The sequence below is a fragment of the Pseudonaja textilis genome, chromosome 2 (genome assembly GCF_049901715.1).
Source record: "Pseudonaja textilis isolate UNSWEBS1 chromosome 2, rPseTex1.2, whole genome shotgun sequence".
Taxonomy (NCBI): domain Eukaryota; kingdom Metazoa; phylum Chordata; class Lepidosauria; order Squamata; family Elapidae; genus Pseudonaja; species Pseudonaja textilis.
The window spans coordinates 7,804,110-7,830,371 of NC_141991.1; the positions used below are offsets into that span (position 1 = coordinate 7,804,110).

At 42.5% G+C, this 26,262-nt stretch overlaps 2 protein-coding genes across 2 annotated transcripts in view; both read right to left on the minus strand.

Annotated features, from left to right (window-relative positions):
- LOC113454004 (uncharacterized) overlaps positions 1 to 26,262 on the minus strand; it is a 104,725-nt gene that overhangs the window by 50,921 nt on the left and 27,542 nt on the right. The window lies entirely within an intron of this gene.
- On the minus strand, positions 1,719 to 8,189 carry LOC113453742 (uncharacterized). Its single transcript, XM_087927649.1, is given in 7 exon segments — positions 1,719 to 3,944; positions 3,947 to 4,744; positions 4,747 to 4,827; positions 4,830 to 5,385; positions 5,814 to 6,013; positions 6,665 to 6,791; positions 8,121 to 8,189. Coding segments are annotated over 7 exon segments (2,145 nt in total). The 3' UTR covers positions 1,719 to 3,630.

The window sequence follows — 26,262 nt, forward strand, 5'->3', positions numbered from 1 at the left end:
TGTCTATTTAAGAGAGAAAAGAATGGGAGGATATCATTATTGTTGTTGTTTGCTGATGATATTGCTCTGATAACTGAGACTGGTGATGAAGCAAATGAAATAATATCATCATTAGCCAAGAAAATCAAAATCGGGCAATTAGGTGAGATAGGGAGGTATCTAGGATTGAATATACTGAGAACACTGAAAGGGTTTAAGATATCTCAAGAAGATAAGATATCTAAATTGCTATTAGATTATAAGATGGAACTTTGTAAGCCTGTAAAGACTCCTATGAGTCAGGATGTTTGCAAAATGGATACACAAGTCCCAAATGTGATAAGGAATTGTATCAATCTTTGATTGGTAGCTTATCATATATTAGCAATTGGTCAAGGCCAGATATTGCTTTTAGTATTAATCAGCTGGCACGACACAATAATGACCCGCTTCAATGTCACTGGATAGCATTGAAGAGAATCTTAAGATATCTTGAAGGAACATTGCACCATGCATTGTATTTAGAGCCAGAAGGTGATCTCATATTGAGTGCTTATGCAGATGCTAGTTTTGCATCAGAAAGAGACACAAGAAAGTCGACTTCAGGAACAGCCATAATGCTGGGTAAGACATTAATTGGTTGGAAGTCAATTAGACAACAGCATATAAGTTTGTCTACTATGGAGGCAGAATTCTCCTGTTTATCATTTTTATGTACTGAGTTGACTATGTATAAACAAATGTTGAAATGATATGGGTATAACTGTAAATTACCCTATAGTTGTACATGAAGATAATCAGGCAGCAATTCAAATGGCCACAAGTATTGCAGTAAAAACTAGGAGCAAGCATACAGATTTGAGGTATCTAAATGTAAGACAATCTGTAAATAGTAAAATGATTCAGCTAGAGTACTGTATGTCGGAGGACAATATAGCTGATAATTTTACTAAAGCCCAAGGTGCCATTAAGCACCTAGAGAGTTGTGAAAAATATGGGTTCAGATTGTAAAGGCATTATATATTCATGTCACCCAAAAGGGGAGTATGTTGGGTATATGGATACACCAACTGGTTTGGGTGAATGAATATATAAAACCTAGGTTTAAGTGTTTGCAACTTTAAGCTCCAAACTGCAATGTCATTGCATAATTATGGGTGCGGTTGCAAGCTGCAATAAGAGGCAGTGAGAGAGACGTAACACTTCCTGGTTTCGAGTTCCTGGTCTGATTCCTGGTCCTGCTGGTTCCTGGTGTTACTGGTCTCTGGTCTGTCTGCTGTCTGTCTGCCTACTACTGTTTACTCCTGTATGAGATGTCTACTGTGCAAGATACTTCTCTCTACTGAACACAAGGACTGTTTGCTTGGTGAGCTGTGGATTCAGCATTGTCTTTGAGAGAAAGGTATCAGAAGAAGAAGATTTACAAGCAGATAAAGACATTGTATTTACTGTTTAAAAGACTAGGTAACTGGATGAATATACTGGATACTGACATATGGACTGAATGACTCTTCTTAATCTCTGTGTGAATTAAAATAACTATTTAAAACCACAAACAGTGTTTTTGTCTCAAGTGTGTGTATACTTTTGGGCCCAGCCTCTCTCTCTCATTTGGCTGCCTGGCTTGACTGCTGCTGTGCACTCTGCTCGGGGGTTTATCCCCAAACACTAACAAAGTCAATGTAGAGAAAAAAAAGTCCTACACTTAGGCAAGAAAAACCAAAAGCACCCATATAGACTGGGTGAAAGCAGGCTCAATAGCAGTAACTGTTAGAGGGATCTTGGAGTCTTAATAGACAACCAGCTAAATATGAGCCAGCAGTGTGTAGCAGCAGCCCAAAAAGCTAATGCAACCCTAAATTGCATTAACAGGGATACAATCGAGATCAAGGGAGGTACTAATACCACACTATAAAGCCTTAGTAAGACCACACCTAGAGTACTGCATCCAGTTTTGTTCACCACATTATGAAAAAAAATGTTGAGACTCTAGAAAAAGTGCAGAGAAGAGCAACCAGGATGATTAGGGGACTGGAAACTAAGGCATATGAAGAACGGTTGCAGGAACTGGGCCTGGCTAGTCTAGTGAAGAGAAGGACCAGGGGAGACATGATAGCGGTCTTCCAAAATTTGAGGGGCTGCCACAGAGAGGAGGAGGGGGTCAAGCTATTCTCCAAAGCACCTGAAGGCCAGACAAGGGATAATGGATGGAAACTGAACAAGGAGAGATTCAACCTGGAAATAAGGAGAAACTTTCTGACGGTGAGAACAATCAACTAATGGAACAGCTTGCCCTCGGAAGTTGTAGGAGCGCCATCACTTCAGAACTTCAAGAAGAGATTGGACTGCAATTTGTCAGAAAAAGTGTAGGGTCTCCCACTTGTGTGTGGGGGGGTGGACTAGATGACCTATAAGATCCCTTCCAGCTCAGATTATCTGTTCTTTGTTTCACAATGCTTTGTAATCCTTTTCTTGAAGAGCAAGGAAATATTGACTATAATTCTTTCTCCATTTTCAATGTATTGGACACTTAAAGACTTTACACTAGGAAGCCATTAGAAAAAGCAACACATCACAATTCCATAAGTCTAGGCCCCAGCTCTCCAAAATGGGCAACTTTTAAGACTTGTAGACTTCAATTCCCAGAATCTCCCAACCAGCATGGTAACGTCTGTGCCAGAGGAAATCTGGGAGTTGAAGTCCACAATTCTTAAAATAAGTTTGGAGACCCCTAGTCTAGGTGCTGACCTATTTTTATGTTAAGAAATTTCTTCCTTGTGTTTTCCAAGGTGGGTTTCAATGAATGGGCAATTGTCAGTTAGACAGAAAAAAACACATTCTTAACATTAATGATTTTGCCTTTATAACAATCAATTACTGCTTTACGATTAGTCCTCAACTTACAATCATTTCTTCAGTGATGGTTCGAAGTTATGAATTTTTTCACCCAACAGTTGCAGCATCTCTGTGTCATGTGACCAAAATCCAGACACTTGGCAACTGGCCTGTATTTTTGATAGTTGGGAGTATCCCAGGGTCAGGGGATCCCCGTTTGAGACCTTCAGACAAGCAAACTCAAAGGGGACACCAGATTACGTTATAACCTTGTTACTAACCGAACAACTGTGGCAAAACTTGTAAAATGGCACAAAACTCACTTAACAACTGTCTTGCTTGGCCATGGAAATTTGGGGTTTAATTGTGGTCATAAGTCAAGGGCCACCTGTATTTTCTGAAGCTGGTTCCCTGAATTGTCCGATTTACCCACCCAAAAGAGCCTGTATCTGAGATGTGTAAGCTAAGTATTAAGCTGCTGCATAAATTGGGGCATTCATAAAAACAAGCACAATCAATATCGTATCTCAGACTAGAAATCAGTTAAACACAATCAAGGTTAAAGGTGGTGCAGACACACAGCGCGATCCCTCCAGTTATCACTTTTGCCACAACTCTCGAGTCTCTCATTAATCCAATAGTTCATTCTCGTCTGCCACTTTCTCCCAGTGAAGAGCTCACTGGAGATCCTGCTTCTCTTTGTTCTGTCCTCACTTTCTCCACATGGGTGTAGTAAATCCACTGCTTGATTCCTTCCAACATCAGGGAAATATAGGGAGTCAACACCTAAAGTCACTTCTGGTTCTGAAGTTCTTTCTACACTCCACACACTGATGTGGCTTCGCCCGTGTGGATTGTTTTGTGGAGTGTAAGACGGCAAACATCTTTGAAACTCTTTCCACACTCGATGCATTTAAACGGTTTCTCTCCTGTGTGGATCCTATTGTGGGAGGTAAGACTGTCACTCTCATTATAACATTTTCCACACTCCAGGCATTTATAGGGTTTCTCCCGAGTGAAGCCTTCTATGGTTCCTGAGTGAACGATTATATCTAAAGGTTTTCCGCACTCATGACATGTATAGGGTTTCTCCCCAGTGTGGATCCTTTTGTGACAAGTGAGGGCCCCGAATTGGTGAAGCATTTGTCACATTCAGTGCACTTATAAGGCTTTTCACCTGTGTGGGTCCTTTTATGGACGGTAAGACTGCAAACATCTTTGAAACTTTTTCCACACTCGATGCATTTAAACGGTTTCTCTCCTGTGTGGATCCTATTGTGGTAGGTAAGACTGCTACTATCATTATAACATTTTCCACACTCCAGGCATTTATAGGGTTTTTCCCCTGAGTGAAGCCTTCGATGGTACCTGAATGAACGATTATGTCTAAAGGTTTTTCCGCACTCATGACATGTATACGGTTTCTCCCCAGTGTGGATCCTCTTGTGGATACCAAGGCAACCACTTGTCCTGAAACTCATGCCACACTCCATGCACTTAAAGGGTTTCTCCCCTGTGTGAATCCTTTTATGGATCCTCAGTGCTCCAGAATCACTGAAGCGTTTTCCACACTCGGGGCACTGATAGGGTTTCTCCCCAGTGTGGGTCCTGCTATGTATGACATAGCTATTTTTTGCACTGAAGCTGTTTCCACACGTGCGGCATTCGTATGGTTTCTCTCCAGTGTGGAGCCTTTTGTGATGAGCGAGGGACCGCAAATCAGTGAAGCATTTGTCACATTCAGGGCACTTATGAGGCTTTTCACCTGTGTGGATCCTTTTATGGACAGTAAGACTACGTGAATTACTGAAGCTCTTCCCACACCTGGTGCATTGATATGGTTTCTCTCCACTGTGGATTCTTCTGTGTGACGTTAGATGATCGCATTTACGGAAGCTCTTTCCACACTCCAAGCATTTGTACGGTTTCTCCCTGTGTGGCTCCGTTCATGGACATGAAGGCCACCAGAAGTGGAAAAGTGCTTTCCACACTGCAGGCATTGAAAGGGCTTCTCCCTGTGTGGATTCTATGATGGGATGTAAGGGTTGAAGAACAATGGAAGCTCTTTCCACACTCCGTGCATTCAAATGGTTCTTCTCCCGTGTGGATCCTCTCGTGTGATTTAAGATGAACTTTTTGATTGAAGCTTTTTCCGCATTGCAGGCATTGATAAGGTTTCTCCCCTTTATGCATCCTATTATGTAAGGTTAGAGCACCACTTCTGCTAAAGCTTTTTCCGCACTCCAGGCATTCATAGGGTTTCTCCCCTGTGTGGATCCTCTTATGGGAAGTAAGAGTACCTGGGGCACTGAAGCATTTTCCACACTCTGTGCATTTATACGGCTTCTCTCCAGTGTGGATCCTCTTATGTGAATTGAAATTGCCCTTTTGTGCAAAGCTTTTTCCACACACGGCGCAATGATATGGCTTTTCCCCTGTATGGATCCTATTATGGCAAGTGAGGTCACTTGCAGAGCGGAAGCTCTTCCCACATTCCAGGCATTTACATGATTTCTTCCCAGTGGGTCTTTTTTTCCGGAATTCGGTTCCTTGCTTTGAGTAAACCTCATTCTACCCTCCCTGCGTCGGTGCAACCTTTCCTGTCTGTGGAGGCTTTGATGGGAAGTAAGGGAGGCGCTGCTTCCGACGGTCTTTCCACAGGGGAAGCCTTGATGCTGCTCCTTCTCTTTGTGGACCCTCTTGTGTGAATTAAGATGTTTTTTCTGCCTGAAGGTCCTTCCACAATCCAGACATATGTGTGGATCCTCTGCTTTGTGAATCTTTTTATGTGAAGGAAGACAGCGGCTTGTATCGAAGCTTTCTGCACACTCTGTACATTTGTATGCTTTCCCTCCTTCTTCTATTCTTTCACGTAAAGGAGGAGGAAGGCTCCTTCTGGGGTGTTGCCTGCTTTCATCTTGTTTCTCTCCAGCAGGGCTTTGGCAACAGTCACATGATCCAGATTCATCTTGGAGTATTTTCCCACACTTTGAGCACACTTCCTTTTCATGGCAATCATCTGCTTCCAATAAGACATCGGTATCTGGACAAGGTAGATCAGAGCAATTCTCCAGCTCCCCCGTTAACTGGCTTAGCTCACAACTTGGCTTTCCATACATCTTTCCTACAACTTCCTTTTTGTCTTTTGGCAAAGGTGCTGCTGCCTCTTGGCCCAAATCCTCCATCTCCCATCCGTCACCTGGTTGCAACAATAAAAAAAGTTAACACAAATTTTAGTGCAAAAGGGATCAAGCACCATTGCTCTATATGAATAGTATCAAACTTCTTCCAAACTCCCATTTGTTCCAAACATTGTGCTATGTTGATATTAATGTGGGAAACAAAGTTGTGTTTAATTTTTTTACAGAATTGTAAAAAGACATGCTGGCTTGTGAATAAAATACATTGCATATGTTTCTAATCTCATGAACTCGGTTGAGAGTTACTCTAGAGAACAACCCCTGGGAACTAGGACCATAAAAGGAAATTCATAAATAAGGGCAGGGGGAGATAGAATTAGAGTCATGGGAGATGTGATCAGGGGTGGAGATAATGTATTTAGACACTTTGGATAGGTTGTGACATCATTATTACTAAGCCGATGAAGAAGAGGTGGGAGGTAATTTGGTTAGAATATAAGGCAAATGTATTGATGGTTAGGGTGTATACAGTGTACCTGCGTGTGTGTAGTTTGCCCACCTTGCAAAGAGAATAAAATTACCATTGTTTTCTCTTGGAAGTTTTGGCTGGTGATTGTTTATTTCCAAACTAGACAACAAATTCCACATTAAGTTAATATAAGATTTGACCTTTGGCTACTAAATATCAGTATCTTAACAGTATCTCTCACCTAATGAGGCCACGTTCCTCTTGTTTTCCAGCATGACCTCCTGGTACAGGGCTTTTTGCTCAGAGTCCAGCAGGGCCCACTCCTCCATGGAGAAAAACACAGCTACATCCTCAAATGATACCAAATCCTGACACAGGGAAGGGAAAAAACACAATGTATTTCATGAATATTCCTTACAATGAACACTTCAATGGATTACATGTGCCTCTTCTTCTTAATTAAAAACCTCCACAGTTTCCAGGTAGGGCCAACGGGCATGTAGGATATTGAATATAGTAGCTGGAACAGTAAAGTCTACAATTGGCCAGAACACAATTGTAACTGATTCGTTAGAGAGTGCTGACTTATGCAGGATGGAATGTACACTACGATTGGTTGCTATAAGTAGAAAGGGCATTTCCCCCTTTTCCCTCCTTTTTCCCTTTCTGTGTTCTGCATGGTGGTTTAGATTTACCTCAGGATGTTCCTGTTTTCCTATCTTACCTTCTTTCTTTTGTGGATGATGACAAAGATTGCTGTAAATTTGCATGTTAAATCTATTGATATTTACATAAAGAACTACAAATCCAGATTATGTGTCTCTGACTTCATCTTGACAGCTGCTTGCAATTCCTTGACAGACATCTCTTCTGGAGAACTTTTACAGAAACAAAGTGCCTCTGGCTAGAGATACATCTAGTTAATGTTTTATTGGTTTGGTTGATTCCACAGGAGCAGCAACCCCAAATTACTTTGCTTTCGCTGATGAGCTAGACTTTGGGTAAGTTGGCCAAACCCAACACCAATTTTACCCACTGTGGTGACCGTTGAATCATGCTGAATCAAGGGAAGTGGAGTTCAACATTTAATTTCTGTGCAAAAGTCAAGCCTGGACTTTTCTTTTCACCTTGGGCTTAGTAGTAGTCCTACTTTATAAAATCTTAGTAAGGCCACACCTGGAATACTGCATTCACTTTTGGTCACCACATTACAAAAAGATGTTCAGAGTTTGGAAGCACAGAAGAGCAGCTAAGATAATTAAAGGCCTGTAGACAAAATATATGAAAAACTGGATATGGCCAGTCTAGAGAAAAGAAGGATCAGGGGAGACACAATAGTAGTGTTCCAATATTTCTGGGGCTGCCCTAAACAAGAGGGGCTCAACTTATTTTCAAAAGCACCAGAAGGCAGGAGAAGAAACCGTGGATGGAATCTAATCGTGGAGAAAGGCAACCTGGAATTAAGGAGAAACTTCCTGACAGTGAGAACAATTAACTAATGGAAGGGTTTGCCTTCAGAAATTGTGGGCTGGAGGTTTTTAAGGAGAGACTGGACAGCCACTTGTCTGAAAGGGTATAGGGTCTCCTGCTTGAATCGGGGGGGATGGACTAGAAGATCTCCAAGATCCCTTCCAATTGTGATATTCTGCTATTGGGAGATTGGCACACCTGGGGAGGGGAGGGGAGAATCCTCCTACCTGCGTTGGAAGCTCAGCCACTGTTGATCCTCCATTACAAAGAACTGGGGTTCCGGGAGATGAAGCCATGGCCACGAGGGGGTCTAGGAGAGGGGAACAAACAGCAAAGGAATAATTGGCTATCAAACATCCTAAGGATATTCTTGAGCCTCCAGTGCAAAAGGCTGATTTTAGCCTATTTCTTGGCTAACCAGGGAACCCCTTTAAGTGAGTCCTTTGCAGCCACAGCAACAACACACAGAAGCTCATTCTGGGTGAGAGGAAAACTGAAAGGTGTGGACGGACCAGGGATTGGATTCAGAGGCAGATTATCTCAGCCATGAATGTGTGCATTAAAGGACCACAGATCTTTGCCTCCTCCCATATCCAGGGATTTATGCTGAGTTGTTAATCAGGAGTTCTTGGTCTGGCTTGGCACCAACAAAAGAGGCAGAGTCCAATTCTCTCTGAGTCACACATATACTGGTAGTCCTCAAATTACAACTTTTCATTTAGTGACCATTTTGAAGTTACAACGATGCTGAAAAAGTGACTCATGTCTGCTTTTCACACAGCTATTGTAGAATCCCCACACTCACACCATCAAAATTCTGGTGCTTGGCTACTGACTCCTATTTTTGATGGTTACAGCATCCTGTGATCACCTGTTGCCACCATCTGGCAAGCAAAGTCAATAGAGAAACCAGATTCCCTTCACCATCACTAACTCAACAGCTGTTACTAACTCAACAACTGCAGAGGTTCATGTAACAACTGGAGCAAGTGTGGTGGTCTGGCACTTGAAATGAGACGCAGGGAACCGTCTGAGCAAAATGCCAGTCCCGAGAGAACCCAGGTACCAGCTTTTATTGAAAGAAAATGCAAGTACAAAATCAAAACAATGACCTCAACCTCAGCAGGGCTGATAATAGACTGCGGAAAGTCCCGTGAGAATATCCAGGCACCAAAGGTCTCATGGGAATGGCTCGGCTGGGTACTGTGAACTCTCACCGATATACCTGGTCTCTCTAAGCTTTGCAGACCCAAACAGGACCAAACCCCCATCATAAAGGCACTACTGCCCTCATGAGGAGCGTTTGTGAAGTCCCCAGATCTTATGCAAAGCTATACGAGGACTTGCAGAATATGATGATTATGATATATTACCACAGCAAGTAAGGTCGTAAAAGGGGGCAAAACTCACTTAACAACTGCCTGGCTTAGTATCAGAAATGTTGGTCCTAAAGGTGCTGGTAAATCAACTATACCTGTATTCAGGTTTGGATAAAACCAGGCTCTCACATAAGGCTAGGACCTGAATTATTTCTTCAGCACACTTTTATATTTAAGTTACTTTAGAATAGAATAGAATAGAATAGAATAGAATAGAACAGAATTAAAATAGAATAGAATGCTTTATTGGCCAAGTGTAATTGGACATACAAGGAATTTGTTTTGGTGCATATGCTGTCTGTGTTCATAAAAAGAAAAGACACATATTTCAAGAATCATAAGTATAATACTTAGCAGTAGTCATAGGATACAAATAAGCAATGACATCATACTAGGAAACATAATAAGCTAGGGACTATCAAATCATACTAGTAAACAGTCAATAAACATCGTAAGTATACAAGCAACAAAGTTATATTCATAAGTGGGAGGAGAATGGTGAAAGGAAGGATGAGAAGATTAATAGTAATGCAGATTAGTAAATAGTTGGACAGTGTTGAGGGAATTATTTGCTTAGCAGAGTGATGGTGTTTGGGGAAAAAACTGTCCTTGTGTCTAGTTGTTCTGTTGGGCAGTGCTCTGTAGTATCATTTTGAGGGTAATTTAAGCAGGAAAGACAGCTGGTTGGTTGACAGGAGATACACTAAGGATCCAAAATAGCCATGCCTGACAACCTGCACCAATAAGGACTTTTAGCAAGCCTGTTGTGGTTTCTCTGTCACCCTTCCCTACACTCAGGACAGATTTCCTTTCTTTCAGCCCTTTCAGTGGAAGAATCTAGATGTCCACCCTCCCTTATCAGATAATCAGGAAAGATGACAAAAACCCTTTTTCCCAGCTGGGACTTTCCCTTTGGAATAGCCTAGAGCAGAACTGGGGAAGTATGGCCCCTTTTAGGCCTGGTGGACTTCAACTCCCAGAATTCCTGACACAGGTTGGCTCAGGAATTCTGGGAGTGGAAGTCCACATGGCATAAAGTTGCCACGGTTGAGAAAAAATGGCCCACAGGAAAAGGGTGATACCTCTTTAAATGCACACAAGGCTTTAAAAACACCGTTAAATGAAACGGTGAAAAGGAATTCAGGGACGAAAGAAACTCAGGCAAAATCCATCCTGGGGATGAAAGGGCATCGGAAGGAGCCTTTGCCCGATGCTCTCTCCGGAGGGGGCTCGTCCCGAGCAACCCCCACCCCCCCAAACAGCAGCTCCTGGGAGGGATCGCCCCCTTTCCCTCCGGCCGCTTTAGCAGCCATTCAACCCGGAGCCTTCCGGACCTGAAACAGCCCCAGAGGGGAAGAGAAAGTGCCGGGAAACGATCGGGAAGGGCCGGCAGAATCATCTCCCCCAGGAGGAAGTGGGGGCGGCAGGAGCGATCTTGGGGCGACCCCAGACGCTGCCTGGAAGGCTCACCTGTCCGGGCATTTCCCCAGGTGGGAAAAGGGGAGGAAGGAGGGAGGGAGAGGTTCTTACGTGGCGCTCAAAAGGAAACAGGCGGCTCTGTTCTTCATCCGGACTCCGCTCCTCAAGAGATGCGCGCAGGAACAGATCCACGATCCGGTTTCCTCGCAGCCCCGCCGGCCACGCTCCCTCCCTCCCTCCCTGCCCCCCACCCGTGGATCCCTCTTCTCGGGAGAGCCCCGGCCAGGACTTCGCAGAGCCCAAGCAGGAAACGTTTACACTTCCTCCACTCCCCGTCCAGCTCCTCCCATACTCGAAAGGACCGAAGGCGCCGCCCACTCGGGACTTCCCCGGCCTGCCCGCCCGCCTTCTGCCCCGGGGAAAGGGTCAGCTGGGCAGGGCTGCTTCTCCTGAGGCGGTCAGAGAAACGGGCGTTGGTGGTGAGGGAGGGGACGACACCCAGGGACGGGAGGAGGGAGGGGGATGCGGAGCAGCAAAGTTAGGAGAGAATTACACGATAACAGGGCTGTGATGGGACCTTGGAGGTCTTCTAGTCCAACCCCCTGCTCAGGCTGGAAACCCTGTAGTACCATCCCAGGCAAAGGGTTGTCCAATCTCCTTCAAAACTGTTGTCAGGAGAAGGGAGTCTTTCTGCATGCGCTTATTCTGACGGGAGGGGGAAAAAACACAACGTATTCCATGAACATTCCTAACAATGAATAATTCAGAGGATTATATGCGAGTCTTCTTCTTAATGAAAAGCCTCCACAGCTTCCAAGCAGGGCAAACGAGCATGCAGAATATTAAATTTAGTAGCTGGAACAGTAAAGTCTACAATAGGCCGGAGCACAATTGTAACTGATTATACGGGGTGCAACCTTACACTATGATTGGTTGCTGTAAGTAGAAAGGGGGCGTTTCCCTTTTTTCCCGCCTTTTTCTCCTCCGTGTTCTGCAGCAGGGGTCCCCAACCACCGGGCCGCGGACCGGTACCGGGCCGCAAAGAAAATAAAAATAAAATAAAAATGGCGGCTTTCTTCGCCTTCGGTGAATGCTTCTGGGATCAGGGATCAAGGACACAAATGAAAGAAGGGGAGGGAGGAAGCAACCAAAGCCCGTCCTGCTCTCCGGCTCAGCGGCTTCGGTTTCCTCCCGCCTCGTTCCTCTCTCAGTCGCTCTCTCGCTCCTCCACCAGCCCAGGAAGAAACTGCTTCAAAGAAGCCGGCAGGGTGGCTTTTCCTGTCGGCGCAGCTCCTCCGAAGCGCCCGTTCACCCCCACCCCGCCGCCCGCGGTTCAATCCAGTGCTCTGTTCTGCCTGCCTGCCTTCGTTTCTGGTTGTTTCGGAGTAGCTTTGGCTGAGAATAATAACTATTCGCCTCTTTTACTCAGCCGAAGCTGCTCCGAAACAACCAGAAACGAAGGCAGGCAGGCAGGCAGATTGGAGCACTGGATTGAACGCGGCGGCGGGGTGGGGGTGAACGGGCGCTTCGGAGGTGGCGACAGGAAAGCCACCTGCCGGCTTCTTTGAAGCAGTTTCTTCCTGGGCTGGTGGAGGAGCGAGAGAGCGACTGAGGAGGAACGAGCAGCAGCTGGGATGAGGCGGAGGAGGGAGACCCTGAGGGATGAGGCGAGGGAGGGAGACCCTGAGGATGAGGCTGAGGGAGGAGGAGGGCCTGGAGAGGTGAGGAGGAGACCCCTGAGGGATGAGGCTGAGGGAGGGAGACACCTGAGGGATGAGGCTGAGGGAGGAGGAGGAGGGAGACCCCTGAGGGATGAGGCTGAGAGGAGAGGAGACCCTGAGGATGGGCTGAGGGGAGGGAGGGAGGGGAGACCCCTGAGGGATGAGGCTGAGGGGAGGGAGGGAGACCCCTGAGGGATGAGGCTGAGGGAGGGAGGGAGGGAGAACTGAGAGGGAGAGGCACCTGGAGGCAGGGCTGAGAGGCGGGGCTTCTCAGCCATCCTCAGGGACTTGTCCTGAGCCTCCTGAACTTGGTGGTTTGCTGGCAGACGTTTTATTACCCGACTAGGTAACAACATCAGATATTATCTAGTCAGGTAATGAAGCTTCTGCAAGCAAACCACCAAACTCGGACTCCCCCCTCCCCCCCTCGTTGAAAAAGTATTTCTGCATGAAACTGGTCCCTGGTACAAAAAAGGTTGGGGACCACTGTTCTGCAGGATGCTCTAGGTTTACCTCAGGATGTTCCTCTGTTTTCCTGACTATCTTATGTTCTTCCTTTTGTGGATGGCGACAAAGACTGCTGTAAATTTCCATTTTAAATACATTTATGTTTATATAAAAGTCTACAAATCTTTGTCAGGGTCTTCAACTTCATGTGGACAGCTGTTGTGCAGTTCTTGACAGAACATCTTCTCTGGAGAACATTTCTAAAAACAAAATGTCTCCGTCTAAGAGATACATTTGCAGTAGTTAATGCTTTATTTTAATGCTTTCAATTGTGATATTCTGTTATTGGGAGATTGGCACATCTGGGGAGGGGAGGGTGGAATCCTCCTACCTGCCTTGGAAGCTCAGCTATGGCCCCTTTTAGGACTCCTGACACAGCTGGCTCCAGATCTCTGGGAGTGGAAGTCCGCCAGTGATAAAAGGGGCCCTCATTCCCCACCCCTGGACTAAAATTATATTTCTTTAGCCCCTCCACCGGTCCTGAGTGGGATGGGCAGCGAGTCCCCGTTGCTTCTTTGGCCCAGGCAGCCGGAGAAACAGCAGGCAGAGGGAGGGGACGACGCCCAGGGATGGGAGGAGGGAAGGGAAGGGGATGTGGAGCAGCAAATTTAGGAGGGAATTACAGAAGAACAGAGCTGAGTGGGACCTTTATTATTTATTTATTTGATTTGTCAGTCGCTTACAAAATAATAGGTATAAGTATATACATCATTATGAATACATGAAATGGGTATATATAAGAAAAATAAAAGAAACAATAGGACAAGGACGGTAGGCACCTTGGTGAGCTTATCCACGCCCCCTACAGACCTCTTAGGAAAGGGGTGAGGTCAATAGTAGAATAGAAGACCTGGGAGGTCTTCTAGTCCAACCCCCCGCTCAGGCTGGAAACCCTGTAGTACCATCACAGGCAAAGGGGTGTCTGATCTCCTTCAAAACTCGTCCTGTTGTCAGGAAAAGGAGTCTGTCTGCATGTGCTTATTCTGACAGGGGAGTCCTCAACTTACAACGTATTTCCATAGAACGATGAACAATCCGGCTTCTCCCTTTACAGCAAATACTCCATTGCTCCTTTGCAAGCAGTCCTGGACTCAGAACCGTCTGTTTAGTTCAAAGTTCCAAAGGGCATCAAAAAAAGTGATTTAGGATGGTTTTTCCCACTCAAGAAGGTCAGGGGCACTATCAACATGGTCACGTGGTCAAAATTCAGTTGCTTGACTCACAGTTATGACAGCTGTAGTGTCCCTGGGTCATGGGATCGTCTTTTGCGACCTTCGGACAAGAAATGGGGGAGCCAGATTTTCTGAACGACTGTGTTATTAACTTAACTGCGGTGATTCACCAAACAACCCTGGCAAGAAATATCCTCAAATGGCACAAAAATTCACTTACCAAATGTATCACTTAGCAACAGAAATTTTGGACTGAGTTGTGATTGTAAGTCAAGGATTGCCTATATTTGAAGGGTCGATGGGGCATGTCGAAGAGCGACACAACTTAGAGGTGGCTCCCTTGCCCCAAAAGAGGAGAATAAAGAGAAAAAGGGGACCACCCCCCACAGAATCTGCTTTTTCCAATATTACCCCTAATAAATGGGGAGCCAAAGGACCCCCTGATGATCCATAAGGGAGACCCAATAACTTTCTCCCTCTGAAGCTGAAGAAAACCTCTCAGCCAAGAAATATTTAATATACTTAACTATGTCAAAGGCCTGAGGCAGGAAATATTTAAAGGTCTATGAATTTCAGAAGAAAAACAACTAAAATGTACAGGCAGCCTCGACTTACAGCCATCTGTTTAGTGACAGAAGTTACAACGGCATTGAAAAAAGTGACTTATTTCCCTTTTTCACACTTACAACCGTTGCAGCATCCTCATGGTCATGCGATCCAAATTCAGACACCTGGGAACTGACTCATATTTATGACCATTGTGGTGTCACAGGGTCAGGGTCACCTTTTGTTACCTTACGACAAGGTCACAAAGGGAAAACCAGATTCACTTAACAAACATGTTGCTAGTTTAAGAACTGTGGTGATTCACTTAACAACTGAGGCAAGAAAGGTTACAAAGTGGAGCAAAATTGACTTAACGTCTCATTTAACAACAAAAATTTGTGGCTGACTTGTGCTTGTAAACGGCTCCAAGCCTAACGAAGCATGCTTCCAGTTTGCAGAGAGGAGGATCCTGGCGGATTCCTCATTTCCCCCTCAAGAATTGCGCTTCCAAAATGGCTGAAAGGAGGAAAGAGATCCTTCTGAACTCAAAGACACTTTTGGTTTTCCTCACCTTTCCTGCTCCAGCTGGGTTATCACATGTGCCTAGCTTCAAGCTGAACACACTGAAGAGAAGATTTTAAGCAAAAAATTTATTCCGCAAAAAAAGTAACACAAGGAAATGTCCCTCAAAGCTTTTTTACCTCACCAACGCCCACTGGAGGGCTTTATATGGCATTTGCCACAGAGTTTAAAAGTCAGAGTCAGAAGGAATTTCCTCTTCTCCCTTTACAGCAATTCCTGCCTGTTTTACACTAACATCTTCGCCTTCCTGCATACCTATATATGTAACACAGAGCTCAGCCAAGCTATTTTTAATCTGTCCTAATGTGTACACAGAGAACGTCATAGCATAGTTTTCCTTGATTCTTCCAATTTACAGCATACTTCTTTTTCGAGGTGTTCAAATCTGTCCCATTTGTGCCATTTGCCTTCTCCCATAGTACGTTTGAGCCTCTGGTTCAGTAAGCTGAAGCATTTACACCTTTATTCTAAATGTATCCTTCTATTTAAACCTGGGGTGGGGAACCTTGGCCCGTTTATAGTTTGTGGACTTCAATTTCCAGAATTCCAGAGCTGGCATGGCTGATTCAGGAATTCTGGCAGTTGAAGTCCACAAGTCAAAAAAGGAGCAAGATACACCACCCCTGATGAGACTCTGGCCTGCCAATTGCCAGAGGGCATACTGTGCATCCAGCCTTGTTCCCTGGGAAATACCCACTTCCTGCCAATACCCAGTTCTTCAAATACCCAGTTCTTCAAATGTTTTAGCCTCCAGTCCCCTAATCGTCTTTGTTGCTCTTCTCTGCACTCTTGGTCACCAGAATCCTGACTGGCATAATGTTCGCCCTCCCCATCAGATCCTCCCAGGAGAAACAAAAACCATTTTCACAGGTGGGATTTGCCCTTTGGAATAGCCTGCAGCAATGTTTCTCAACTTTAGCAGTTTTAAAATCCCAGAATTCCCCAGAGAGCTATCCTCTGCTGGCTGGAGAATTCTGGGAGTTGCAGTCCACATATCTTAAAAGTCACCAAGGTTGAGACACGCTGGCCTATAGGAAAAGGAAGACATACCTGTCTAAATGAACACAAGGCTTTTTAAATGGACACCAGGCTTTAAAAACAGAGTTAAATTAAACAGTGAAAGGCAATTCAGGAATGGAAGAAACTCGGGCAAAGAGGAGTCTGCACTACTATTACTGTGAATCTTCTCATCACTCCTTATCACCCATCCCCTCCCTGTATGACTGTAACTTTGTCTGCTGATCCAGTTCTACAGAGTTATGATTGAGTCAGTCATCTGCACCTCTATAACTGTCTGGTTTGGTTCTGCAACCCAACAAGATAGACACAGACTTCAGAAAGTAATTAGAACTGCAGAAAAAGCAATTACTACCAACCTGCCTTCCATAGAGGATCTGTATACTGCATGAGTCAAAAAGAAGGCTGTGACAACACCTATAGACCCCTCACATCCCAGAGACAAATTGTTTCAACTCCTACCCTCAAAACGATGTTATAGAGCACTGCACACCAGAACAACTAGACACAAGGACAGTTTTTTCCCAAACGCCATCACTCTGCTAAACAAATAATTCCCTCAACACTGTCCAACTATTTACAAAGTCTGCATTACTATTACTATTAATCTTCTCATCACTCCTTACTACCCATCCCCTACCACTTGCAACTGTATGACTGTAACTTTGTTGCTTTATATTGACTGGTTCCTAATATGATTTGATTGCTTATTGTACCCTATGACTATCACTAAGTGTTGTATGTTATGATTCTGGACGATTGTATCTTTTCTGTTATGTACATCGAGAGTATTTGCACCAAGACAAATCCCTTGTGTGTCCAGTCACACTTGGTCAATAAAGAATTCTATTCTATTCTATTCTATTCTATTCTATTCTATTCTATTCTATTCTATTCTATTCTATTCTATTCTATTCTATTCTATTCTATTCCATTCCATTCCATTCCATTCTATTCTATTCCATTCCACTCTATTCTATTAAAGGGCATCGGAAGGAGCCTTTGCCCGATGGTCTCTCCAGAAACAGCAGCTCCTGCGAGGGATCGCCCCCTTTCCCTCCGGCCGCTTTAGCAGCCATTCAACCCGGAGCCTTCCGGACCTGAAACAGCCCCAGAGGGGAAAGAGAAAGTGCCGGGAAACGATCGGGAAGGGCCGGCAGAATCATCTCCCCCAGGAGGAAGTGGGGCGGCAGGAGCGATCTTAGGGGCGTCCCCAGACGCTGCCTGGAAGGCTCACCTGTCCAGGCATTTCCCCAGGTGGGAAAAGGGGAGGAAGAAGGGAGGGAGGAGCTTCTTACCTGGCGCTCAAAAGGAAACAGGCGGCTCTGTTCCTCTCCCGGACTCCGCTCCCCAAAAGATGCGCGCAGGAACAGATCCACGATCCGCTTTCCTCGCAGCCCCGCCGGCCACGCTTCCTCCCTCCCTCCCTTCCCGCCGCCGCACGTGGATCCCCCTTCTCGGGAGAGCCCCGGCCAGGACTTCGCAGATCCCAAGCAGGAAACGTTTACACTTCCTCCCCCTGCCCCATCCAGCTCCTCCCATACTCGAAAGGACCGAAGGCGCCGCCCACTCGGGACTTCCCCTGTCTGCCCGCCCCCTCCATCTGCCCAGGGAATCGGTCCCCAGTGGGAGGGTCAGCTGGGCAGGGAGTCCAGGGCTGCTTCTCCCAGGGCGGTCAGAGAAACGGGGCGGGGGGAGGGAGGGGACGACGGCCAGGGACGGGAGGAGGGAAGGAAAGGGGATGCGGAGCAGCAAAGCTAGGAGGGAATTACAGAACAACAGGGCTGGGATGGGACCTTGGAGGTCTTCTAGTCCAACCCCCTGCTCAGGCTGGAAACCCTGTAGTACCATCACAGCCAAAGGGTTGTCCAATCTTCTCTTTCAAAAATCCTCCTGTTGTCAGGAAAAGGAAGTCTTTCTGCATGCAGTTATTCTGACAGGGGAGTCCTCAACTTGCAACGTATTTCCATAGAACCATGAACAATCAGGATTCTCCCTTAATAACAAATAGTCCATTGCTCCTTTGCAAGCAGTCCTGGACTCAAAACTGTCTGCTTAGTTAGGAAAAGGAGGCTGCCTTCTCCACTGAGTCTAACAAGACAGTCCTCAACTAACTTGTCTCCTCAAATGACGAACATTCACGATTTGTGCCATAATGAATAATGGCTGCTTGGCAAACAGTTCTCGACTAAATGACCATCATTTAGTGTCCCTTGGAAGCTGCAATGCCCCCCCCCCCAAAAGGGACTTAAGTCCGTGATTCGCGCTAAAGACCTTTGCAGAATTCCCCTGGTCATGTGATCCAAATTGAGGCATCAGGGAACTGAATCGCATTTATGACCCTTGCGGTGTCCAGAGGTCACGTGATCTCCTCTTGCAACCTTTCCACAAGCAAAGTGAATGGGGAAAAAAGATTCACTTAACAACTGTAGCGAGAAAGGTCATAAAATGGAGCAAAATTCACTTTACCAAATGTTTCACTTAACAAAAGTTGGTGTTCACTTTTTGTTGCAAATCAATTACTCTGCAAAATATTTCTCCCAGTTAAAGCAGCTCCAAGCCTAACAAAGCCTGCTTCCAGTTTGCGGGAGAAGGGGGTTCCTGGCGGATTCCCCATTTCCCCCTCAAGAATTGCACTTCGGAGAAGGGAGGAGCCTGCGCCGTGGCGATACGGTCTGCAATCGAGCTCCTCGATTGCAGCCGATATCTCCCCTACCGGCCGGTCCAACGGACCTACGCTGTCCCGTAGGGGCAGCCATCGTGAAGAGCGTACCCTGAGGACTCCGGGGATACCGCAAAATCCCTGGAGAGCCCGGGTGAAGCTCTTCTTGCCAGCGGCGGAGAGGCAGCCCCCATGCTGCTGAAGCCGGGGCGGCTCCAGAAAGAATGAGTTTGAGAAAGAGTTTGTCGGTTGGGTGAGAACCTTTTTTCTTTATTTAATTTTTTGAGCCTTGAAAGTTTACTCTGATTACTTGAAGAAACCTGTGTGATTTTTTTTTCTTTATTTTTGACAAAATTGACTAAGCGGCGTTTTTTTTAGGGAAACGTCAAAGAGAGAATCCATTTACTTTTTTTTTTCTTTGCTTCCGGACTTTATTGTTATTTACTGGATAACTGGACTGTTTCTTTTTATATTTATATGTTTTATTCTTCTTCTGGATTTTTCATTTTTAGGCTAGAGGCTCCCTTTGATCTTGTTTTTGTTTTTTTTTGCTTTTGTGTATTCCACGTCTTTCCCTTTTTTTTATGCTCTTCAGAGAGGAGGGGGGAAAGTGAGAACTAAGAAACATTGTAACACTGCCATCTAGAGGCTTGGAAACATTTTATTTGAACTGGAAAAAACAGACTCTTCTTCTCAAGGACACCCTCTGATAAGATAGAGGAAAGCACTTTGTTGAATATTATTACAGGTGTCTTTCTGGATATTTATGGCTTAGCTTTGAAGCTTGTGGGAAAGAGAAGGGAGTCATAACTAGAGCCTTGGACAACTAAATAGAGCGCAGTGTATTGTTGCTTATTCCTTTTTTCTAATTCTTTCTTTTAGTTCCGCCACCCCCTCCACTAACATCAAGGTCTTTATTTTTAAGCTTGGTTTATTTGCAAAGGGAAGCCTCTGAATTTTTTCTTTTATTTTTATTTTATCTTGTTTTATCTTGCTTTATTTTTTCTCCTGTCTATTTGGATCCTGTTTTTTTTTTTTTTAATGTACATCAGTGGACTATTTCTTTTTCCATTTTTCAATTGAGGTTTCTTTTTTCTTTGGCTGGACTAAGGTGTGGAATTTGAAGAAATTTATTTTTCTTGGTTTTTGCTTTGTTTTTTCTCTCTTTTTCCTTTTTCCTTCTTCTTTTTTGGCTTTGTCTTGTTCATTATTATTATTACTGGGTTTTTATTCTTACTTTTACTCTCTTTTATGGATTATTTTTCTTAATTGGATTAAGGCCAGGAAGAATTTGAAGAATTTTTTCTCTTTTTCTTTCATTATTGGTTTTTCTATTGTTGGCCCTTTTATCTTGGATTATAACTTCATATTTTTTTTGGATTAAAATTTGAAAGAATTTGAAGAGCTGGAACCACTTAAAATGAGCAAGAAACTTATATCTTCGGGTGCCTCTATGTCTGCCTCTGCCTCCCCACCATCTGGACAGCGCTCAATTCAGACATTGTTAAAGCAAGATAAAGAAAAAGAACAAGAAAGAGTATCCTTTCAGATGATTATGCAAGGAATTCAAGATCTTAAGGTAAAAATAGATACTATTGAACAAAGAACAAGTAGGACGGAGGAAAAAGTGGAAAGTATCCAACAGATGATGATAAAATACGAGGAGAGACTTCAAAAAGTTGAAGAGGGGGGCAAACGAAGAGAGGAGAAGATTGGAAATATTGATAATAGATTAACAGTGATTGAACAAGAAAAAAGTGAGATGTTGAAGTGGGAGTTGGATAGATCAGAATTTTATCTCAGATTTCAAAACATAGAAGAAGAAAAAGGACAAGATTTGGCTGCGATAATGGTAGGAATCTTGGCGGATGCGCTGGAGATAACAGAAGAGAAGGTGATGGATGGAATAGATGAGATATATCGAGTTTTTACAAGATATGCGATGAGAAATAACCTACCCAGAGAAGTTCATATTAGATTTATTAAAAAATCTATGAAGACACAAGTATTGCAAGTGGCAAGAGAGAAGTCATTGAAATACAAAGGTAAAGAAATTTTGGTTTTAAAACAAATACCTAGAAGAGTGAGAGAGATGAGAAGAGAATATCGATTCCTGACCAAAAGGTTATTGGAAAAAGAGGTGTCTTACAGATGGTTGATCCCAGAAGGATTGATGTTTACGTGGCAGGAACAGAGACATAGAATTGATTCAATTGAGAAAGCAGAACTGTTTTGTGCAGAGGTTTTTGGAGGGAGAGAAGGAGGGGCAGGAAAGGAGGTTCCACCAATTGAATCCCAAGAGGAACAAATGGAGATTGGAAAAGAAGAAGGTGCAGTAGGTGGACAAGTGGATATTAAAGATCAACGTGAGGCAAGACCCACGAGAGTGGTTAAATCTAAATATAAAACATAATTATGGAAGAGAAAAAACTGATTACAATGAATATAAATGGACTGAATTCAGCTGCTAAGAGAAGGAAGACTTTCCATAAATTAATGAAATTAAAGTTTGACATAATTTGCTTACAAGAAGTTCATATTAAAAAGCAACATGAACAATTGTTATTACAACCAAAATTAGGGAAATTGTTTACCTCTTTGACTCAATCCAAGAAAAGAGGGGTGGTTTTATATATTAAAGAGGCCATCCCAGCAAAAATGATTTATACAGATGATGATGGGAGAATATTAATGGTAGAAATAATGGACAATAATAGAAAGATACTTTTGACTGCAATTTATGCCCCGAATGATAAACAGGAAGAATTCTATAGAAAACTACATACTAAGATCGCTGAACTAGACTATGCTAATACAATTATGATGGGAGACTTTAATGGAATTGTGGATAATAAACTTGATTATATCACAACAGCAGTAAAGCATAATAGAAAAACTCTTCCTAAATCCTTTTTTAAAATGATAGATGAATTAACTTTAAAAGACATATGGAGAGAAAGAAATAATAAATCTAAGCAATTTACGTTTTATTCAAATAGGCATCTATCATGGTCCAGACTGGATATGATTTGGATTTCAACAGATTTAATGTCTAGTATTCAAGAAGTAAATATTGAAACAAGTACTTGGGCTGACCACAACCCATTGACAATTAAATGGAAGGGACAAAGGAAAAGATCGAGATGGACATTAAATAACACTATCTTAAAGGATAAGGAATTTATACAATGGATGGAGAAAGAATTGGCCTTTTTCTTTAAAGAGAATAGAAAAGAAGACACTTCAATACAGAATGTTTGGGACACAATGAAGGCTTATGCTAGAGGCTTGATAATAGACTATACAAGAAAAAAGAATACTAGGAAAAGGCAAACTCTTAAAGCCTTGGATGATGAATATAAGAGACTTGAAAAAGAATTACAGAAAATACCACACAGAAAAGATGTCAAACTGAAACTGGATATAACTAAACATAAAATGGACTTAATAGAGAAAGAAGAACTGGCACAGAAAATTAGGAATGCTAAACAGAATTATTTTGAGGATGCAAATAAGCCAGGTAGATGGCTAGCATACAAACTGAGAAAGGAGAAAGAGTCGAGGAAAATACTGCAGTTAATAGATGACCAAGGTAAAACTTGTCATGGCAGCAAAGAGAAAAAAGAAATTATTTATGATTTTTATAAACATTTGTATAAGAAAGAAGATATTGATGAGGAGAAAGTTAAACAATACTTGCAGAATGTAAATCTACCTAAGATACCTAAAGAGATTGAAGAAATGCTAGAAGGTAATATAACAATGATGGAGTTAAGTCAAGCACTTAAGAAACAAAATAATGGAAAGGCACCAGGCCCAGATGGATTTCCTGTAGAATTTTATAAAACTTTTCAAGAATCATTGTATATTCCACTGTTAGAAGTTATGAATGAAGTTATGGTAAAAAAGATAATTCCTAAAACATGGTCAGAGGCTTATATTACACTTATTCCAAAAGAGGAGGCGGACCTACTTCAAATCAAGAATTATAGACCGATCTCCTTATTAAATGCAGACTATAAAATTTTTGCTTCAATATTAGCAGAAAGACTTAAAAAGTATTTGAATAACTTTATTCACCCAGATCAAAATGGGTTCCTGCCAAAACGACAAATTAGAGATAATATGAGAGTAATTTTGGATACCTTGGAATATTATGAGGCGCACCCTGAAAAGCAAATGGCTTTGATATTTTTAGATGCTCAAAAGGCATTTGATAATGTAAATTGGAGGTTTATGGTACTCTTAATGGAACAGATGGGCTTTGCTAGAAGATTTATTCGAGCAATAGAAGCAATTTATAATGAACAAACAGCTAAGGTAATGATGGAGGGAGAATTTACAGATTCTATTAATATAAGAAAAGGTACAAGACAAGGTTGTCCTCTTTCGCCTTTGTTATTTGTATTGACTTTGGAAGTGTTGAATAGAAATATCAGAGAAGACAAAACTATAAAAGGAATGAAAATCAAAAAGGAGGAATTCAAACTACAAGCTTTTGCAGATGACCTAGTCTTCATTTTGGAAGATCCTATAGAAACAGCCTCGAAGCTGTTGGAAAAGATAGAGGCCTATGGGGAGGTGGCTGGTCTGAAAATAAATAAAGATAAAACAAAGATTTTGTCAAAGAATATGTTGCTGAAACAAAGAGAAGAGCTGGCAGAACTGTTAAAAATTCAAGTTACAAACAAAGTTAAGTATCTGGGGATATACTTGACGTCAAGATGTAGTACATTGAAGGAGAACAATTATATTAAACTTAAACAACAGATAGCCCAAGATTTGAAAAAATGGGAAAACTTACAACTGTCATTAATAGGAAGGATTTCAACAATTAAGATGAACATTTTACCCAGAATCTTATTTTTGTTTCAAACAATACCAATTAGGCTTGGAAAAGAATATTTTGAGGATTTAAATAAAATTGTTTTGAAGTATATATGGCAAGGCAAGAAAGCAAGAATAAAGTTAAAGCTTTTACAGGATGCTAGATTTAGAGGAGGGTTTGGTCTGCCTAATTGGGAGTTGTACTATCAAGCTGCAAATTTGACGTGGGTTAAAGAATGGATAACATTAAGGAAAACCAGATTGTTGACATTAGAAGGTCATGATTTGCTGTTGGGCTGGCATGCTTTTTATGGTATAAGGGAACCAAAACACAGGGGTATTTTAGAAGACATTATATACGAGAGTCTCTGTGGTTAAATTGGGAGAAGATAAAAAAACAGTGTTATTTGAAAATTCCAGTTTGGTTATCGACGATAGAAGCGTTCTCTTATCCTATAATTTATAAAAAGGAACAAACAGTTAGCTATGGGGAACTATTAGATGAAAAGAGTGAACTTAAATCGATGCAAAAACTGGAAGAACAAGGTATACAGATGAATTGGTTTTCATATTTGCAAATACATTCAAAGTACTATGAGGATTCCAAAGCAGAGGGATTTTATGATAAGCAAACTGACTTAGATGAGATTTTGATGGGTACTGATGAAAAGGTGATTAAAAAGCTGTATGGTTACTTATTGCAAATTAAGCTTGAGGAAGAACAAGTTAAAGAAACTATGATTGCGTGGGGAGGAATTTTGGATATGGGATTGATTTAGAGAAATGGCAGAAATTATGGTTGCAAAATTATAAAATGACAATGTCTACAGCCTATAAAGAAAACTTGTATAAGATGTTTTACAGGTGGCATTTCCCCGACAAGGATAGCAAGAATGTTCAAGAACAAATCCGAAAAATGCTGGAAGTGTCATCAGAAACCTGGTTCATACTACCATATGTGGTGGACTTGTGAGGATGCTAGAAAATATTGGACTAAAATCCACATGTGGCTGGAAAAATGACAAAGAAGCATATAGACTTGAAACCGGAGTTTTTTTATTGGGAATCCTACCAGATACTTATAGTAAAGAGTTGAAATATTTGATTGTAAATGTATTGACTGCTGCTAGGATTGTATTTGCAAAAAATTGGAAAAATGAGAAAATTCCATTGCAAGAAGAAGTTGTAAAGAAAATATTGGAATGTGCTGAGATGAGTAGATTGACTTTTGAAATTAGAGAGCAAGAAGATAAACAATTTTATTTAGTTTGGGATCTTTTCTACCAATGGTTGAATGATGAAATACTAAAATATAAAAGTTAGACAATAAGGAATAATATTGATTTTACTTTCCTTTTCTTTTTATTGGTGTTTGATATTATATTTATATAATAGTTTTTCTGTTTCTTTTTTTTCTTTCCTATTTAGGATAGAATTGGTATGATTATAAGATTTGTTTTAGAATAAAGTATTTAAAATATAGTTATCTCATAAAGGCATGATCGAATAAAAGTTTAGTCAAATTTCTTTTTTTTATTAATAGTGATACTATGATTTATAAATTTGTATTGATAAGAGTATTATATAAGGTAATTGCAATTGTGACTATGAGATGAGTGCACAAAACTGATGAACGAACCGACTCACTGTTTGTATATAAATATGGGGGAGCTGATGTTTTTATGTTTTGTCTGTTTGTTTGTATGTCAAAAAACAATAAAAAATCTTTGGAAAAAAAAAAGAATATAAACAGTACATAAATACAAAATGTAAAATGGTAACCAAGTTCATAACAAGCCAACTATGAGGGGATACCAAACTCAACCAGGAGCCACTGTCAGCCAGCAGCCAGGGCCTCTCAGTCCAGACTGGGAATAGAGGGAGGGACCATGGGCCTGCTGAAGCCAGGTAGCTCACTTGGCCAGCCACTCCTCCAGATACGTCCTAGATGGGCATTCTACCCTGGTCAAGAGTGGATTCAATGCCAATGGATGCCAGCACTCACACTCCAGCACCACTAGCAGCACCTCTGGCACTTCCCCACTTAAGAGCCACTTTTAATGGAACTCCTGGAAACCTGGCATATTTCCTAAATTGGATCTGGTCCCATTTCGACTGCTACAGAGGTCAATACCAGTCTGATGAAGAGATGATTTTGGACATTTCTGACAATATGGAGGGTGAAGTGCAGTTTCCAGTTCAACATAATACCATTTGGACTACAGGGAGCCCCCGTAGTCTTCGTGCAGCTGATCAATGAGGTGCTACCTGAGCCCCTCTACCAGCGGTTTTTAGTCTGTCTGGAAGACATTCTCATATTTAGTGAAATGGAGGAAAACGTCCAAAATATATGAGAAGCTGTTAAAGTGCAAATATCAGCTTTGGAAGCTATATTGAGACCAGATGCTCCCACGCTGCCACATTTGAGCCTAGGAAAGTGGGAGGAGGAAATTTCTTGGAGTGTATGTAGTTAGACATAATAACATTCTTTTTCTAATTCAAGGTCTTGTTATTTTTTCACATAAGTGAGAGGAAGT